This window comes from Myripristis murdjan, chromosome 19 (genome assembly GCF_902150065.1).
Source record: "Myripristis murdjan chromosome 19, fMyrMur1.1, whole genome shotgun sequence".
Lineage (NCBI taxonomy): Eukaryota > Metazoa > Chordata > Actinopteri > Holocentriformes > Holocentridae > Myripristis > Myripristis murdjan.
In genome coordinates, this window is record NC_043998.1 from 18,324,550 (window position 1) to 18,344,446 (window position 19,897).

At 42.5% G+C, this 19,897-nt stretch overlaps 2 protein-coding genes across 2 annotated transcripts; one reads left to right on the top strand and one right to left on the bottom strand.

Moving 5' to 3' along the window:
- On the top strand, positions 1-9,413 carry foxk2a (forkhead box K2a). The gene is made up of 9 exons (XM_030077596.1): positions 1-486; positions 2,542-2,736; positions 2,931-3,072; positions 3,496-3,642; positions 4,596-4,789; positions 5,076-5,278; positions 5,773-6,030; positions 6,726-6,923; positions 7,626-9,413. Exons 1-9 carry the CDS (start codon positions 191-193, stop codon positions 7,874-7,876), a joined length of 1,884 nt encoding a protein of 627 aa, XP_029933456.1. The 5' UTR covers positions 1-190; the 3' UTR covers positions 7,877-9,413.
- Positions 9,414-10,945: 1,532 nt separating this feature from the next.
- Positions 10,946-19,549, bottom strand: wdr45b (WD repeat domain 45B). The gene is made up of 10 exons (XM_030077597.1): positions 19,306-19,549; positions 18,179-18,253; positions 16,404-16,505; positions 16,107-16,194; positions 15,559-15,653; positions 14,581-14,771; positions 14,044-14,129; positions 13,315-13,416; positions 13,035-13,156; positions 10,946-11,860 (listed from the first exon to the last, which is right to left on the bottom strand). The coding sequence occupies exons 1-10, from the start codon at positions 19,370-19,372 to the stop codon at positions 11,754-11,756; spliced, it is 1,035 nt and encodes a 344-aa protein (XP_029933457.1). The 5' UTR covers positions 19,373-19,549; the 3' UTR covers positions 10,946-11,753.
- Positions 19,550-19,897: the final 348 nt, after the last annotated feature.

Consider the following 19,897-nt stretch of genomic DNA (forward strand, 5'->3'; position numbering starts at 1 on the left):
CTGTGTCCCCGGTCTGGCACGTTCCTGGTCAAATTCTTCACGGTTTAAAATTGGATCCCCCGTTTTACAAAATCCTAAAAATATTAATCCCCTCTTAAATCTACTGCAACTGCCTCTACGCTTTTTTTTTTTTTTTTTTTTTTTGCATAACACAAACACACACCTAAATCTCAACCAGATCCCCTAGAAGATGGCGGTGGTAAGCGGGATGTCGGGGTCGGCAGTAGCCCGGCTGGAGGGCCGAGAATTCGAGTATCTGATGAAGAAAAGGTCGGTGACCATCGGCCGGAACTCCTCGCAGGGCTCGGTGGACGTCAGCATGGGACACTCCAGCTTCATCTCCCGGCGGCACCTCGAAATTTTCACCGCGGGAGAAGACGGCACGGGCAGCGGGGAATTCTATCTCCGATGCCTCGGGAAAAACGGGGTGTTTGTAGATGGGGTGTTCCAGAGACGAGGGGCTCCACCTCTCCAGCTTCCACGAATGTAAGATGGATTTGTCCGGCTTGCCTTTTTAATTGTTGCCCCCGCAAAAAATCTACAGATTTCGGGCTCATCTTTTGTTATTGTTTTGCTGCCTCGTTGCACGTGTTGTGTCAAGCAACACCTAGCCTCGATGCGCTCCCTGCGCTCGTGTGATGCAAACGTCACGCCAGACTCCATCCATAATTAGGCGATGTATTATGCCCTCGGTTATCGTCAAACTTTATACACCACAACAGCTTTACTTGTCAAAGTTTACCCTTTTCTGAATCTTTGGGGTATCTCGGGGTGTTCGGCCTACATGGCAGCTCTTGTTGAGATCAAATTTATTCATTTATAAATTGCTCAGTGTTTGGTACCGTTCACCGCGGCGTAGTCTGTAAATGACGCGTAAACCAGTTGTAAAAGTTCAAATTTCATGTCAGTGGGTGCTTCGTGGTTTACTTTATCGTATGCCGAATTGAGGAGCGGCCTCTCAATGATTCATAAACGACCTTCAGTCACGTTCTGTGAGGTTTGTGTACAAGCGAGGCACGCCGGTAAGCGAGACATCTCAAATTGTCCTCATGTTTTGAACGGAATTTGGCGTGACGGTCTCGCTTGGAGAAAGGCATGCGTCGGGGCCAAGCAACACCACCTACCTCTGTCCCACCTAACATGCTAGCAGCAGAAGCTAACGCCAGCTAACAGTTGAAGTCGTGTTTGCATATGTAATGACCCGCTGCAACGCAGGCTGCAGTATTATTTGTAAGACAAGAGACCTGCGACAAATTACAGTAGTGGCCCCGGTACTACACCGTTTTTACGCATGGCGTTGTGTTACGGCAGGGGGGAAGCTAATGTTAGTGCAGTAGATCATTTGCTCTGGCTCAATGTCAACTTGGCCTCATGTTCCCTGTCGGTATGTTTACACTGCCCGGCTTGTTTTTACCAGTGTTTCATTTCTCTCCCTCCTAACACCTTTGAGTCCAGACAGACTCGGTGTGTAGCCTGCAGTGCATTATTTGACAATTTCCCATGTAAAGTGTACTACAGCAGTCTCATACTTTGGGGTTGAATGTTTTCAGTGAGATTTACCACCACGCCATTCTAGTAATTCAATTTAGGAGTTAAATGTGCCTGTCAGCAAACCGGTCCAAATATACCCCTTTAATAATAAATTAGACATGTTAGACATGGTCTGTTACATAATGGTCACAGTGGACATCCATATTTAAACCCTGTGCAGCTGAACTTGGATGCTCCTTACTTGGATTCAGTTGGACCCCCTTAACCCGCTTGTTGCAGGGCAAGAGTGTGTAGATACTGTGCAGCACAGCTGGATTATTATTCACTGCAGTGATGTTTGAATCACTGATTTAATTAGGGCTGAGACAATATGTTTATCTCCTGATTTGATACTGTCATGATACTTGGGTGCCATTTTGATATGTGTTGTGATTCTGCAAGTAGGCCCATTGTGATTTGATATTACAGTGTGTTGCAGTTTGTTTTTTGTATTGTCCTCTGGTTTGTGGATGTAAAGTTTCCTAAAGCTGTGGTTATCTTAAAATGAAATGGCTGCTGTGGGGGCTAACATCATCACAGATGAATCAAATGTGGCTCATTGAATCCACAAGAGTCTCAGCTTTCCAGTCAAAGCCAATTGATGCAACTCCAGGACTGTTTAAGCCCCAGTCTGCACAAACACACTATTTTACAACAGGCCACAAGAACACATGTGGACTGCAGGGTTTGTGGCCCAAACTGCATGGAATTAGCATAAGGCGGGCATGTCTGCAAAGGGGAGAGCCGTGGCCGCCTAGAGAACCCATTTTCATTTTCATTTACTTTGAATCGATTCATTAATTTAAGAAAAAAAAAAAAAAGATTTAATAAAGTATTGCGACACTAAAATTTAACCCCTAGATTTAACCTATTATGTCTAATATGGCATTTGTAGAAATGTGCATGCAAGTGAATAAAAGTACCAACTGAAGTGAAAATGGTTCAACATCAAGACAGATGCCTTATAGCTTGGTTGACTCACACACTTGTGTTGTACTTGTGTTCCCCTAGGTGCTGTTTTCGGTTCCCCAGCACAAGTATAAAGATCACGTTTACAGCCCTGTCCATTGACAAGAAAGAGCGAAGGAACGTGCCGGAATCGCCAGTCAAGCCCGTCCAGCCTCAGATTTCGCCGCTGACCATTAACATTCCTGACAACATTGCCCATCTCATGAGCCCCCTGCCTTCACCTACCGGCACCATCAGGTCAGACTGGGCTGGGTCACGTTTTTGCGCAGACCTCAAAACAACAGACTGAGATGTCTGGAGTAGAAATAGGTCATATTTTGTCTCCAGAAGTTTATAATTGAATCGCTTGCCTCGTTTTGTACTTATCCTTCTCTGTAGTCAGTGCAAACCCAGAATACAACCTCACAGGATGTTGTGACTCTGTTCTACAGTGCAGCTAACTCCTGTCCATCAAGTCCACGCGGGGCGGGACTGTCCAGCTACAGGATGGGCCGCGGGTTGACCTCTGACCTTATAGGGGACAACTCTCAATCAGAAAACGACAAAGAGGCCTCAGGTGAAGACAGCCCAAAGGTGAGCGTGAGACAGCGCAGCTCTGACTCAGACTTTGGCAAAATGATGATTATGATCCAGATGCTTCTGCATTTTCTTTGTTAAAAACTGATTTAAGAAGGATATTTAAAACAAAGAGGCTGCACGATGAAGGCAGAAGATCTAATAGATTCCACTCTTGATTGGTTTTGACATAGTCGTATTTTTAATATGGTAACTGAGCTCTCTGAATGTCTTTGGTTACTCATTGAAGTCTAAAAATTGCCCAACGCTCGTGAAAACATAGACTTTGGAGTACAGAACCTTGTTGAACTTCAGTGTGTGTGTGTTTGTGTGTGACTTTTTAGTGAATGAATGTTCAGTCAGCTTGTCTAGAGAACATTTCATTAACAAAAAAGTGCATGAGTTAATGATATATATTTATTTTTTTACTATTGTCCACAGGATGACTCAAAACCACCGTATTCATATGCACAACTCATAGTCCAAGCTATCACCATGGCCCCAGATAAACAGCTAACACTGAACGGAATATACACTCACATCACCAAGAACTACCCCTACTACAGGACAGCAGATAAAGGCTGGCAGGTCAGTGTCTTCACACGTGTTTGGTGCCACTGTCTGAACATTTAGAAAAATATCATTGTCTTCCATGGTGCCAGAGCTGTTGCAGCAGGTGTGTGTGTGTGGTCCTGGGAGACTTTAGTTGATTAAAGCCTTTATCAGTGACTTGCACAATCACCTGCACATAGCTTTTCAAGGCATACTGCATGCCTTACTTTTTTCCCCTCTGCTGGTGCGGTTCATTTCTAACAAGCCGTGCATACCTTAACATAAATTTGAATGTCTCAGATCAGCGCTGATGGCCGTAACAGGTTATCAGTGGAAGGTCGCTGGTAATAGCTAGCCTCCTCTTTTATAAGAGCTGAATAAATGATAAACATCAGTCACTTTATTTTGACAGGACGTCTCAGTAGAATGGCAGCTTTGTAGAACAGTTTGGCAGACTGTTGCATCTTAATATTTAATTATGTATCAAACCAATACTGTTGAACCACTTGTGTATGTAAATTAAAAGGCCTACCGTACAGCTGAGATACAAAACTAAGGAGATAAGCATGCTTGCTGATTTCTCATTAGAAATCCTCACCAGGAGCTGAAGCTCTGTTTTAATTCACTAAGTGGCCTGTGCCATTCGGCATTTACACACTGAAAAATATTCTTGATGCAGCACCATTCTCACTGTTGATTGATAGTTCTTTGTGTTCTGCTTGCACATGAGAAGAGTGCTTTTACTACTTTGACAGGTGCAAAAGCACATCACATGATGCAGAAGACAGAGTGAAAACACCAAAAGGCTGTGTGCAAGGGTAGCATGGAAAACGTGTTATCTTTATGTGCTTGCATTTTATTTGAATTAAAAAAAAATAAAGTCCCCTTCTACCACACAGACATTGAATGCAGCTGCTCTAACACTCCAGCGACACTTTGCTGTCTTCTGATTCCTCTCTCCTGATGTTTCCACTTCATTGGTGTTTCAGAACTCAATCCGCCACAACCTGTCCCTGAACCGGTACTTCATCAAAGTGGCCCGGTCCCAGGAGGAGCCGGGAAAAGGCTCATTCTGGAGGATTGACCCGTCCTCCGAGAGCAAGCTGATAGAGCAGGCTTTCAGGAAACGCAGGCCGAGGGGGGTGCCCTGCTTCAGGACCCCCCTGGGACCTCTCTCCTCCAGGTAAAGCTCCATTTAATGCAGACGCAGAGGTCTCACTTCACGCACGTCCAGTTAAATGGTTGAAAGCTCCGGCTACAAGGACAGTGCTGACCTACAAAGGCAAACAGCAACCTACTTTTGTTTTAAACTTCTGAAGGTTTAGATGTCACATTATCACATCAACACAATCATACCCATGACTTAGAACACATTTCTCTCAGGTTTTCTACTCAGACAGTTGCTGATCTTTGACCTCATAGGAAACTCACACATTTATCAACTCCATTTTTTTTCCTCCCTGTCCCAGGAGTGCTCCAGCCTCTCCCAACCACACAGGGGCACTGTCTGCCCACTCCAGTGGGGTTCAGACCCCAGATAGCCTGTCCAGAGAGGGGTCCCCAGTCCCCATGGAGCCAGAGCCAACCCCACCGCCAGCCCCCACCCCAACCACTACAGTCCAGCCCAAACTCGCTGTCATCCAAGAGGCCCGCTTGGCACAGAATTCTCCTGGTAAGACAAAATAAGATAGCATATTTACTACCTTTCTAGTAAGGCATTTTTAAGTTTTGATCCTCTCTATGAATCATTGATTAAACAGCACATAGTAGTGTATGTATGTATGTGTGTGCCAAATGCATCATTGATTGACTTTTGGCAGTTTAGTCTAGACTTGTGTACATGAACAACTGTATTCTCAAAGCTAGAACTTGTCTTTGTGTTTTGTATGACTGCAGCCTGTGTTTCTGTGCCCCCATAAAAACAAGATAAACTTTATGTAATACTACTGCTGACACAAGCGTTAGCAATGGTATTATGTAAAGCTTTAAGCTCATTGGTGTGTAATAACATCAGCCTCCCATATATTATTAATATAGCAGCTTCAGAAAGTCTTTTGAGGACCCAAGAAGTTGGGTTCTCTGGAGTCCAGCTTTGAGGGAGTTTTCATGATTAATAGTGGCTAATATTTATTGAACCATCTAACCCTAACCCTTGATCTCTGATAGGTTCTCCATTGAACAACCAGCCAGTGCTGATTGCTGTGCAGCGCCAGATGTCCCAGACGACCATGAAGCCTGTGACCTACGCCATGGCGACGCCGGCCATGGTGACAACCGCAGTCAGCTCCGCCCCCGTCATGCAGACGGTGCACGTCTTGCACCAGATCCCGGCGGTCACTATGGCGACCGTCGCCGGACAGGCTGTCGCCACAGTTAGCACAGAACCTCAGGAGAATGGAGGCGGAGACCACCAGGAGATCAAAGGTGAGACACGATTCACGTTTAATTAGTTGAAGATTTTTCAGGTGATGTCTGGCAGCCATATTAGAGGACCACCGCTCCTGATTTGCACAACAGCCAAAGTTATGTGAATAGTAGTGACTCAGCCATTTTGACATGAATAGCAGGTAAATACAGGTGTTACTAATGACATTAATTAAGGCTCCATTCCATTTCAGTGTAGCAGTCTGTCCAGTGAGCCAGCATGAACAACAGCCTGGCTCTGCCTCACTTAAATGGAATGGAGCCTTGATATCATTAGTAACGTGTGTGTTTACCTGCTGTTTCATATCTAAATGGCTGCTGTGAAAAAGGGCTATTAACCACATGTTAACACTAACACTAGTTGCTTTGCCATATGCCACCAAGCTACAACTTTTTTGGATTAGAGATGAGGGCTAAAAACAAGACAGTTGCATCTCTTAAATGTGGAAGCATCTACGTCATCATACTGCTCAGCATTCAAGTATTTCTCAGGTGTCTCATTTTCGCCAGTGTCTTTAGATATTTTGACATTACATGCTTGGCCAGTTCTGTGCTGAACCTTCATAATAAAGCCAAGTTGTGGCTGTAGTGTTTGTGGCAGCTGCATAGCCCCTAGTCACAAACTGTAATGCACATGTTGTATGGGAGCATTTGATTTCAAAGATGTCTCTCTCTCTCTCTCTCTCTCTCTGTAGTGAAAGTGGAGCAGGTCCCAGCCATCACAGCCTCCTCTATAGGCGGAGCTAGTCGCATCATCCAGACCTCTCAGGCTGCTCCCCTTACAACGGTTACCATCGTGCAGCAAGCTCCACTTGGCCAGCACCAGCTTCCAATAAAGACCATCACACAAAATGGGACTCATCTGGTCCCCATCAGTACTGCTGCTAGCACAGGTGACATTCTCTCTCTCTCTCTCTTTTTCTCTCTTCCTCACACACAGCACAGCAGGTACCGATTATGTGTGTGTGTGCTGTTGTTTTCCAGCCTTTGCAAGGTAATTTCTCACAAAAGCAAAGCAAGTGAGGCTTTAAATACAGATCCTTGATTATCTGAACCCCCAGGAATGAAGGTATTTCAGGTAGCTGAAATTTCAGGCAGTTGAAACATGCATAAAAACACATCAGATCTTTTTTGGGGTGCGATTCTATTTAATTAAATATGTCATTAACATGTTTCCAAACACTTTTGTGGCACACTCAGCCTTTAAACCACACAACATATATCAAGGCCGGGCAGTAAAATTAGACTTGACTGCAAACACTTTGGGACAACAGCAGTATCATGGAGGTCCATTATTATCATTATTATTATTGTTGTTGTTATTATTACTGATAAAATTAGTTTTAAGTAGTTCCAGCCAATAGGGAACTCTTGATTTTAATCTAGAGACTTCAGATCAGTGTATAGGAACCTGTTGTTTTAATCCAGATGTTGTCGAGTCTAGAAGGTTCTGAAGACCTCAGCTTGCAATGGTTTTAACCGAGACTGTATTGGTATTGTACAGACATCAATGTCAGTTATATTTACCTGTGCCAAGGCAGGTACAATAGCTCATGCTTCTAAAAAAAAAAAAAATCCTGTCCTTGATCCACCAGCTGTTGCGAACCCTCTCCACCTGCTGGCGACCCACGCATCGGCCTCCGCGTCCCTCCCCACCAAGAGGCCGAACGGAGACCAGCAAGACCAGCCTGAATCTAAAAGGGTGAAAACAGAGGAGGAGGAGGGCGAAGCTGCGGCCGCCAACACCACCACCACCGCCACCGCCAACAACAACACCCCCACCCCCACCCCAACCACGGACAGAGCCGGAGAAGCAGGGGTCAGTGAACAGGTCAGCGACAACTAACGCCCCGGTCTGGATACTGACCCCTGCTCTCCTACACTCATCGAGCCTAACCAACCCACTTTCACACCTTCTACACCATCGGGTCTCTACCTGCCCTCCACCCCTACCTGGTTCTCATCTACTCCAAGGTGCCAAAAGGAGAAGAGATATGGAAACAACCCATGGACTACAGAATGTGAGACGACCCCGCCCGCCCTCACCCCCGGGTATAAAATACGATGCAAAAACTAAAGACCAAAACGGAAAGCAAAAACGAATCAAAGAAGAGAAGTCGCTGATGACCATGACCCCTGACTTTAGAGACTCAAGACTGCGAGGAAAAACAAAACCGAGAAGAAGCACAGGAAGTCTTCAACAGCAGATTCAAAATTTAAAAAAAAGAAAAGAAAGAAAGGAAAAAAAAAAAGAAAAAAGAGAGAGACGAGACTAAAAATTCTGGTTTCCCGATCAGAAAGGACTTAGACGTTAGCCGTGTAGCCAAGCTTAACATTCTCTGTGCCGGCCCGGTGCACGCCGCCGGGACAGCGGAGAGGAGCCACTGCTGATTGGACAGCTCTGAACACGCTCCCCAAAGAAGGGAAGGAGCAGACAGCATTATCCTGGTAGCATTACAGAGAAGCGCTTAATGTTTGTTGGGTAGAAAAAGAAGAAAACAAGTGAAATCAAACAGTAGTGTATTCCGCAAAGGGAAGTGTGTGTACGTGTGGACATTCCCATCTTCGGCAGCTAGCCTCCATGTTGACCTACCTAATACAGTCGTGAGTAGATATGCAGTATTCCGTTGTACATGTGTATCTTTGGATCTTTTTGAGTGTTTCTCCGTTTCCCAAGGCACAGATATCTAGTAATAATTAAGATACTAAAGCTATAAGTGGGGTCTTTAAAAACATTTAAAAACATCACCTGATATTTTGGGATTTTTTTTTTTTTTTAATTTTAATTATTTTTTTTTTTGTATGTGGACTCTTTGTTCAGTGAAATGAATGTAGTCTCCTTCCTTTTCCTTAAAGAAAACACTATATGGAGTGGATGTTTTTTTGTTTTTTTCTTTCTGCTCAGTCAAATGGAAATTAAATTTCTTTATCACTGTACATCTACAGATTTTTCATATTTTACAAATATCTTATGAGATAAAAAGTATATTCCCATGCGTATTTGACCATATGCTTCATCGAGCTTGCATGTTACGGATCTAGAGACAATGTACTTGAGCAGATAATCTGAATATGGAACTGAAGAAAATGTAGACTGAATCTATGCTATATGATTCTGACCAGTGCTGCACTTACCCTCTTACATACGTTTCATTTATCTTCATTTGCTTTCGGTTTTTCCCCTGTCATCATTGGCTGTTTGTTACATTTTGTGTTGAAGTTGGCAGTCTCTCTTTGCTTGATTTACTTTATTCTGTTCAGGCTACTAAAAGTCTATTCAGATTGTATTCTATGTTCCATGAGGAAAAACAAGTGATAGATGTTCGTTCTGCTTAAGTGGGTAAATGCTTTTTTTGTTTTTTTATAAATTAATTTAAAACATATATTGCCTGTTAGTCTGTATTTTCTTGAGTACGCCTCTTTTCGAAAGGGTAAAGCCAAACATCAGACATGATCTGAAAACAGATTTTAGAGTGATTTCTTTCTTGGTCCAGTTCTCAGAGGGAAATGTTTTGCGCTGTTATGAGCTGAACATCTGGAATAGAGGGAAGAGGTAACAAAACTGTAAGTGTTGTTGAGGGGACTGCCGAGGAAGGCTTCATCATGCATTCCACAGAGTTTGGTCAAGCTGTTCCAGGAAGCCTGTGTACCACAGCAGTCGAAATGCTTCCCTGCTCAATGCTATTGGCTTCCTTGAGGAACAAAAACAGCATGACTTCGGTAAAGCTGCTTTTCTTTTCCTGCCTTCCTCTGGTCAGTTTGACCCGGCTTTAGGAGGGCAGGGGCATGGATACGATGAGGTTATGGCTTTGGAGAGGCACTTAAATATATATTTCCATTTTGAAAGCTGTGAGTGAATCAAAGCATCCAGTCACAGATTCTATTACTGTGCTAAGTTGCCTGAAATAGTTTCATTTTGCCAAGGACCCCCCCAAGAGCTTTTTCACGGGGCACTTGAAGCGCAGTAGAGAATGACGGAGCCAAGTATTCCAAATAATGTGTAACTGTAAAAGCAGACATTAAATTTTATTCACAAATTGAAATGCAGGATTTTACAATCATTTTTGAATTTCATCACAGAAACATGTTGAGTTTGTGCAGCGTCCCTACTGTAGTCAGTGACAGCCAAGCAGTGTTGAACCATGTGCAGAGTGATGTGTAGTGTAGCACCTGCAGGTTTACAATCCAAATGCAGAAAGCAACACAAAGGACGTAGGCCCAGTTTCAGCTGTGCAGCCTGTTCAGTCAACAAAATGCTGGAAGAATGACATGACAAAATTAAAAATAGAATATGTGGTATTTAGGTGTACACATGGTCCATTGTAGTTCGGCATGGAGCTGATTCCCTGTATGTGGCCACTGGCTTGAACAAAGCTCCTCAGATTCCCTGATTTACATGAAAGTGAATCTCAGTGCTCCTGTGGGACAGCTGAAGTGGTTTATGGAGCTCCAGAAGTGTGTCACTGTGAATGAAAACTCTGTATTTACCACAACAATGAGCGGCCAGCTACACTGGCCAATGAAACTACCATGACAAAAAGAAAGGTGTGATGGAGCCACCAATCAGACACACTGGTAGGGAGAGTTTTGATTTAATCAAGTTGGGTTGATTATGTGTTAACACAGCGAATGAGTGGCAACATGGTGTGTAGTCCAAGCCATTAAGTCATCAGCCCGGCTTATTCTTCCCATCTATACAGTTCATCTTGGCCGTTGAAGTACAAAGTTAACCAAGAATCGCGTTTCACAATTGATCGAGTTCGGATCCTGTTCCTGAAACCGTGCTTTGTGTTTTGGTTCCCAGACTTTTGCACATCTTTTCACAAGCTCCAAGTAAAAACAAAAGTGATCAGGAAAAGCATATATTGCACAACATATGGGACAAAAGAAAAGAAAAATACGTTTTCAGATTTTTTCTTGCTACTATTCTGTACAGTTCTATGTAGTTACATATTCAGTCTGGTGTGTTGTGTTTATACAGTGAATATAAGCAAAATCTAGTAATACTCAGGATGACGTGTCACAAAGCAGGACCAGTGCCTGTTCAGCCATGTCTGAAGTGGAATATGAACTGCGCAGACAGATGCGGAAGCAAAACTGAATGCTGCAACACCAGGAATAGAGGAAAAACACAGACAGCCCATCAGTGAGTTCACTGACCCTGCTTTGCGCACTGCTAAATATGGTACATTTGTATTTATACACATACATATATGACAATATATGTGCACACACACGTACACTCGCTCTCCAGTCGCGACTCAGTTCATAGGCACTCCCTAGAGTTAGGTTAGGTGGTGTTAGTTAATTTGTTTTTGTTGTTTTTTTTTTTTCAATCCATCTACCTATCAGAATCAAGAATGCAATTTAAAAAATAGCCATCCATTGTAAATTCCACGGAAGACATCTTAAAAAGTACATTTTCCTTTCAAAAAAATAGCTTTCCCTCTTTCTCCCTCTCGTGTTTGGTTTGGGAGTCGTGTCCGCCGACTGTCCAGAGACAATCTTCAAAAGTTCATGTCTGAAAAGGAGGCTGCATTCCATCTATCTGTGCAGTGAGACTCCCTCAGTCTGTGCTGCTGCTTCTCTTTTTTTTCCTCCCTCCTTTTGATGCTCTGGTGCAGAGTCTATTAAGATAAGGAGGGATGTGTCACCGGACATCTCCTCCCTCCGAAAAAAGTAAAACAAGGCTGCGTATAGTGAGTCTGCAAGGGAGTCAAAGGTCATATCTTCTCATCAGTCATCTCCAGGAACTGGGCGTAGACGTCCCTGGAACACTCCCCTTTCTGGTTGAACAGGAACTTGTAGTAGCTTCCGTCAGCACAAATGGCTACAGGGAGAGAAAGAGGGAACCATTGAGAAAGTTATTCACTCAGCAAAACCAGACGTACAACACCTTGATAATTCAGTTTTTTATGAATGTGCCATACGGATGAATGGAATCAAACTTTTTTTTTCCCCAGCAGCCATTTTGACATGAAATGGCAGGTAAACACAGGTGTTACTAATGACATTGATTGAGGTGCTGTTCCAGTTAAGTCTTAGAAGGACCCTAGAAGGAACAGTGCCTTAATTAATGTCATTATCAAGACCTGTGTTTCTACTGGGGCATACTCCAAATCAAATCAAAATGTGTTTTCCAGTTGTTTAGGTTGAAGCAAACATCACTACAGTGCACATAGATGTACTGTTACAATCTGTGATCCATGAATTCTGCCTTCTCCCTTTGTCCCCCCCTACTGTTACAAAGGACCACTGCACTTACTTGGATCCAAAGCGGAAGCAGTCAAATAAATTATTTGCAACTATGACTATGTAACAACATAATTTCTTCAGCTGTTCTTCATGTTAGTTCCATTTCAAAAACATAAAAGCTACTGAGCATATGCAATGATTTCCACCCTGATTTTCAACATCTGTATTGAGCATAATAACCAGGGTTTGCCATCCTGGACATAATCTTTTTTTGGTTTGTGAACACTGTTCCAAAGATGTAAACGGTCTTGAATGTGACAAACAAGTTGTAAAATACATTCTAGCATGCTCCTGTACAGTGTTATTCTGTTATGTTCTTCAAATTGCATGACCAGTGCGTAGCCGTATACTGAACAAGAAATACAGTGAGCAGCACTGGGCTCAGTTCCAAAGTTATGTCAGTGCTGATACAGATGCAGAAAGTGTAGGCAGAAAGAGGCATGACTTGGATTTGCCATTTTTTTCCCTTTTCCTTGCTGTAACAAATGGTTTTGCTGGCAGTTGTTTCTTGCATACACACAGGATATAAGGTTGGTGGTGCTGGTTAGACTGCTGCTACAACTTACTATTCCCTCTCTTCTCTTGTGCTCAGTTTAACATTTCATCATTCTGTCCCATGACTGATTGTTGACTAGTTAGATCTAGGCTCATTCTTTGGAAAATCTTTTGAGATGTACTTGTGATGAAGGGCTGTATCAAGAAATATTCTGAACAGCACTGTTGATCCCCATCCCCCACGTCAAACATACCTATGACGGCATTGGGCTCTGTTCCAAAGGCACACACACACGGGGAGCCTGAGGGGACCTGGAACTTGGAGAAGCTCCATTTGGAGCTGAAGTATTTGGGAAGAAAGCTGGCTGATGCCAAGCTGCAGAGGAAAGGAAACAAAACCAGGATGTGGGGCGGGACAAAACATCAAAAGATTCAATATTTTATCAAATGTCAACTTTTCATATTGTATTTGAGATGTGTTTTGACTATTGTCTCAAGGTATTTTGAATTACACCACAAATTTTGCTGACTAACCTTGACTGTTTGTTCCTTTTGGGGTCCTCTGCTGCGAAGATGTGCACTGTGCCATGGTCACTGGACACACAGATAAGGGATGCGTCCTGGTTGAAATTAATGCTGTGCAGGGCAGAACGGAGGACAATAATGAGGACAAGCAAGACTCAAGTTTTCATCAGAGGAGGGAGGAGAGCCAGGGAAAAGCTGCAGGTTCAGTCAGCTTTCAGGCTGCAGTCTTCACATTCCACAAGTGTAACGCTGTCATCTACATTCTGATCTTGAAAGTGTAGAACTACATAACTGCGATACATTTCCTTGTGGGAGGGATTACTGTGGTCTAGTCTGCCAACAGTGCTGTGGGCAGGGTGTGCCCACTGCAAATAAAACACACTTGTCATGGGGAAATTTTTAACCTAAACAGCCCTGTCATTGTTGGTAACCAGCACTTTTCATCTAGGAGTCTGGTGCAACACTGCAAGAAACTAGTGCTACTGCATGTTGAGACACTGCTTATTTTCTCTAAAAGCACTTTCACAAGTTACGTTTTTTTCTTATATCAGCAAATAGACAACTGATTGTATTTTTTAGTAATGTTGATGTTTGACAATCATCCCCATCAACCTCAGTTACGTCCCTACGTTTCATTCTAATTCACAGCACTTATTGCTATAATGAAACGAACAAATGCACAGTACATTTGCAATGTGATTGCTCAACACGTCAACAACATTATTGCTCAATACTGACCAGTAAATGTTAGCTGCCTGAGAACCTCGTCTCAGCTCCTGGATTAGCTGACCCGCAGAGGTGTCAAAAATTCTTATAAGAGTCCCCTGCAGAAGCACAGATAAGCCACAATATAAGTTAGCAACAGCCAAGAGACACAATATAGTAACCAGACATACTTAAAACTGCATTCACTAAAATTGGAATTCATCTCAGGAAGCAGATTTTGGGCGACATTCAAAATGTTGAAGCCTTTTGTCACTAAAATATTCTTCCACATGGGCCTATCTGGAAATGACTGGAAATGAAGGATTTATCTGTATGGTGCATAACACAGTTGCAATTTACATTTTCAATCGAACAACATTCTGCAGAGAATGGAACTGATTGTAATTTTTCAGATGGCTTATTCATCAAGATATTCTGGGTGGCACATTGAAGACAATCTTTCATTATATTTTGTTTTAACTGAGCCAAATCTAAGTTTTTTCCACATGAGTTAAAGCCAAAAATGCACTATGATTTTTGTCAATTTAGCGCAGCCCTAGCGTGGCGTACTTTCTCTGACGCGGTAGCTATCCTTGTGCCCTGCAGGTTGAGGGCGATGCAGCACAGAGCTCCCTCATGGGCGGGGATGTCAACAGGGGGCTTCTCTGTGTTGGCCAGGTCTACAATCTGAACATGGCCTGAATGGGTACCAGGGAATGCCAAGAGAGAGTTGTTGCTGTTGGGACACAGCACACACAGACCTGAGCAGCAAGGAAGAAGAGCAGAAATGTGGGACAAAAGTTATTTCTGCACACCTGAACATTACAAATTTGTAGTAAATACTTGGTCTTGGTACATCGTCTTGAAAGCATCTGATTTTGCTGAGGACTGAGGGCCTCTGCTGTTTTCAGCAGTGGAGGAGATCAAATCAATCTGATACATGGATTCAAATGAAACATCCATTGACATTCACCTAATTTTGATTTTTAATGTCAGAACACAGAATTATCAATGTCATCATCAAAGTCATAGGTTCCCATCATTTTTCAAAATCTATTTAAAACCACGTCAGTCATACTACTGTAATATTTCCCAATATGACTTTGCAGCGCTGGCAACTAATGGGTCTATTTCACTTTCTCAGCTGCTGCGCACTGGTACTTCCCTCTGGTAGCAGTGAAGAGGCAAAACGAAACTTAAGGCAGAGTGGAAGCCTATCTGGAGATGAGCAATGATCTCTTCATATTTATATCCTGTCGAACTGAACTACTTTTGCCAGTATTGTGAAAGTAATGACTGCGGCATTATAAAGTCATGGTAGGGAAAATGGTATGGAAAATGACAATAGTGAACTCTTAAAATGATGGATCACATTAGTCAACATAACAGTATGTCTTTGCCAGCTGTTTTTATTGTACTTTTTAAAACATGGGGGCCTTTGAAACTGCTTTACATTCTGGCAAATACACGGGTGGGTTTACGCTTCATAGGCATTAACGGTGTGAAAAATTGGAAGTCTGTTTTCAGTGCCTAACAGGCTGGGCTGACCTTTGGGGTTGTAGCAGGTCTCAAACACATGCAGCTGATGGGGGTTGTGGGTGAATGTGAAGACTTTGATCATTGAGTCCAGAACTACCACAATCCTGAGCACAAAGGAGAAATGACGCAAGAGGGTTAAAGGTAAACTGAACAGAATTCACAAGAGAATATAAACAAATACTTCAGCAGCATCATACAATTTTAAACTGGCAGAGTGGAACAATACAGCCTCATTGCCACATTACTTCCGAATTATTAATCTTGTAAAATGTCTTAGGACATAAAAGAGCACGGCATGCCTCATAGAAAAGGTATCTAAAGGGTGTGGCTGTGCCTGAAAAGTAACTCTTGCTATTATGTGACTCTTGCTCTGCAACAGTCAATGATGTTGAAGGAATTACTGCCTGCAAATTTAATAGGAACCAATTCCCTGGCCGATTAAAAACAAATTTAAAAAAGACATCAACTTTTAAGCCATTAATTGGGAAACAGAAAAAGCCTAGCACCAGATAAAGGCTAATAGAGAATGAGAACAATAAGGAAATGGAGTCCTTTACCTATCGCGCCGAAGCTTCACTGCTTTGACTTCTGTTGAGAACTCAATCTCAATGACTGTCTTCTTCTTCAGGTCATCCCAAATCATAACTACAGCATCATGAGGCAAAAACAGAAAAAAATCAACACAGACCCATAAAAACTGCCACTGCTATTTAGGGATATAACAGCCCATTTTTAAGACAATGGAAATGTGCAAGGAGTGAAGACGTATGGCGAAGACTGAGAATATTATTGGTATTACAGAGCCAAACAATCTATCATAAATTGTTCACACTGAATAAGACGATGCAGATTACCTTTGTTAGTTGGGTACTTGGGTTTCTTTCCTCCCCCAACCAGTGCTAGGTAGTTACACCTGAACAGCATCTCCACATGGCCAACCCCACCCTCCAAGAACTCTGAAACACAAAGAACTCATTGGCTATTGTACTATCAATAACAATACAAAAATAAAAATGTGCCAGGTACGATCAAGAAATCGATGCCTTGTGATTACACCTGACTATAAACTGCTGGTAACTAGAAATCACATTTTCCGAGCGCTTCTAATCACTTTGTTTTAGGCATGGAAGTCCTCAATCATGGCTTGACTCTCCTCTACAACAAATGCCAGACCTCAATGAAGATGAATCTTCTCTTCTGCATTCCACACATACAGACAAGCCTCTTTTCATGTACAGCATGCACAAAGCCGGCGGGAAAGAAATCACTACATGCTGTAAAGTTTGTCATCAGAGCATCTGCACATGAATCAGTGCTGAAAAAGGGCAGAAACAGGGCTACATGCTGGCCTGTGGCCTGTACCCTTGTAAAACTCCCAGCTTACAGCTAGGGCTGCACAATACATCGTTTCAGCATGTTTTTTCCTAAATACCTCTCCACCTGTTCCCTTTCCACTTGTCCATGTCAGTGTCAGAGTTGCAAACATGAAACCGAGGTGGAGGTGTGCAAGCTGCTTTTTGGAGGGGTGGCAGAGGAACCACGTATGGTCAAAGTAAGAGGGTTTTTGTTTTGTTTTGTTCAAATAATACAGACTTGTGAAGTATTCAAATGGTGAAAATTATGATTGTTAATTGTGTATTTGTCCATGAATAAAACATTGTATCTTTCTGGTTACATTTCCTGTGTTTTTTCATATACTGCAGAAAGAAATAGTGGCTAAGTGGGTGCTCAATATTTCCAATATTGAGCACCCCCTTACAGCAGTTAAATTGGGTGAGTTTGCCTCCATTGGACAAGTAACTGTGGAGCAGGTCATGTGCTCAATCACATGTGCAGGCTTCTATGGAGGAAATCATTAACTTCCCTTTATACTCCTTCATATGGAGGGAGAAGCTACATTGAATTTGATCAGGCACAGGGGGGGTGATTCCTTGTGTATTACAATGCTGTATTTCTGTGTGTGGCAGAATTTGCTTGGTTTATTATTATTCTGCACTCATAAGCCAAAATACTTTGGAAAGAACTTTAATCTAGCAGTCAATCACTTAACATGCCTAAAAACCACATTACATTTTATTACCAGCCTTACTGAAATGTGACTTCTCTACGATAAAAACTGTGGTTAATATTAAACCATGATTTCTTTTGCTACAATGTCATGTGCCACTGACTTGCAATTAATTAGGATTTTACTTGAGTCACAAATTTACACCAAAAATTCCAGTTAAAATGTGACTAACAAATCGACTAAAATGAATTAGAACTACTGTGCAATTAAAAAGCCAATTGACTATTTTTGCATGCCTCATTAACAATCCGTGAATGTCTCAATAAGCTTAGAGCTGTACTAATTCATCAAAAGAACTCAGCTGGTTCAGTTCTGTTCTGTTCAGTGAACCCCTGTGGTGTAGGTAGGGACATTCGTAACAAAAGTGCCTCACCGAAGTGATGTTTTTAAGTTATGTTTAACATCTCTACATGATTAACATTGACTAATTTAATGGGGTCAACTGGGGAAACATAAATTAACATGATGATATGTTTTCAGTGTCCTGAACACATTGTGTACACATTGGTGTTTATTTGGGGTCAATTTGACCCTAGGCTTCTTATAGCACAGTCTCTTTACCTTGTTTCTCCTTCTCTTTGAGAGGGTCTGTATTGTACACACGGAATCCATTCTCCATTCCACAGGCAAAGCATCCTGGAAGACAACAACAAGTAATGCCAACAATAGCAAGGTTAACCAGCAGTAACCAGGCTGTCATTCTGCATTCACCACATATTACACCTGGGTACCACAACTCTTCAAGGGGTCATGTGAGGTCATCTGTGTGCCAATTTCAACCACAAGCCCATCCTGTCATACCTCTATATACACAGCACTGTACACTGGCCTCAGCTTCACTCACCTGTCTGCACTACCTTCACCTTTAACAAATGTGTCCAAAGAGAGAGAGAGGGGACACCCAACACTACTGCGTTAACCAAGTTGACATCATGAATATCACTCAGGTGGTGCATTTGGCTAAAATAAAAAGCAGGCACAGGGGTGTAACTGGCTTATACCCTTGTCTTTCTGAGAGGCAAGGCATATTTAACAAATAACTGAGTATATGTGGGGGGTTTAGTTAATTTAATTCTCATGAAAAATACACATTAACGTTATTCGACACCGCTGATAACCCAACAAATGATTTGGGTTAACAGTCCAACGTTAGCCAAGTCACATTAGCAGCTGTCAAACGTAGCCACTGTTAGCTTTCAACTAGCTAGCTTTAGGTATCGACTGAGCTGTGGGTGACAATTTAATTTTACATTTGTGCGTTCACTTGTGCACTTTACAGTCATGTTAATGTCTTCTGGCCCGGGGGCTAGCTGAAGTGTGGCTGTAAACAACAACAACAACAACAACAAAAACGCTATTGATGCTAGCTGGCTATGCAAGGTCTAGTATTAACGTAACTGTGGTTTGCGTAGGCTAACGATGCTGGATTAGCGAGTACATGAACGTGTTAGACACTTGAAAATACAGAAAATTTTTCATTTTAGTTGTTTTGCTAACGTTGACTTAGTAACGTTAGGGCGTTTTATGGATATTGAGCCACTAATGTTTAAGGTGAGTTAGCTATTTGAGCCCATCCGCTATAGTCAATTCAGCTGGCCTGAGAAAACGTTGGCTTGTTAGCTTAGCATCCACGACGCTGCCAATTTGGATTTGGGGGAAAAATAAAATATGAAAGTACACCTGCTTACCATGATCCTGGTTAAATCCAGCATAAAGGAGCCCGTTTCCATGTGGATTGGACGGTAGTAAATTCATTATTTTTTTTTTGTTACAAAATGGTCAAATGTCAAATTCAACAAAAGCCGTCCGATGAGCTAGCCGGCTACCATTCCTCCAGAGTCTGCTGGGCAGAAAGGAGGAAAACAACTGAGCTTTGGTTCCTGCCTGCCGAGAGCTGTCATCAGTCAGCACTCGGACTTATCGGACTTATATTTGAGCAGATATTGTAGAGATCGTCATTTGTTTTAACCGCAAATTAAACACACGGGCTTCCCAGACAAACTTTGATCAGAGAAGGCTCTTTGATCAGTGTGCCTTATTTATCGATTAAAGATAACCCAGCATGGTGAACGTCATGTTGTACACAGAAACGGCCTGTGTGCTGTGTATTCATGCATTTTCTGTTAGATATACCAGTCTTTAACACTTTAATAATTTTGAACTTAAATTAGTGACAGCACTAAAAGAGGGTGGGCTCCAGCTTGTCTGTATTTGGGATCAATTCAGGTTAAAGGCTCTCTAATGTGACATAGGTAACAGGTGTAATATTTGACCCAACGT

Excerpts from the sequence above, each read along its gene's own strand:
- foxk2a (XM_030077596.1), top strand. The coding sequence starts at position 191 with ATGGCGGTGGTAAGCGGGATGTCGGGGTCGGCAGTAGCCCGGCTGGAG. Across the intron at positions 5,279-5,772 it reads CTTGGCACAGAATTCTCCTG|GTTCTCCATTGAACAACCAG; the intron begins GTAAGACAAAAT and ends GATCTCTGATAG. Across the intron at positions 6,924-7,625 it reads CAGTACTGCTGCTAGCACAG|CTGTTGCGAACCCTCTCCAC; the intron begins GTGACATTCTCT and ends TTGATCCACCAG.
- wdr45b (XM_030077597.1), bottom strand. The coding sequence starts at position 19,372 with ATGAATTTACTACCGTCCAATCCACATGGAAACGGGCTCCTTTATGCT. Across the intron at positions 15,654-16,106 it reads GTGAAGCTTCGGCGCGATAG|GATTGTGGTAGTTCTGGACT; the intron begins GTAAAGGACTCC and ends CTTTGTGCTCAG. Across the intron at positions 14,772-15,558 it reads GACCTGCTACAACCCCAAAG|GTCTGTGTGTGCTGTGTCCC; the intron begins GTCAGCCCAGCC and ends CTTGCTGCTCAG.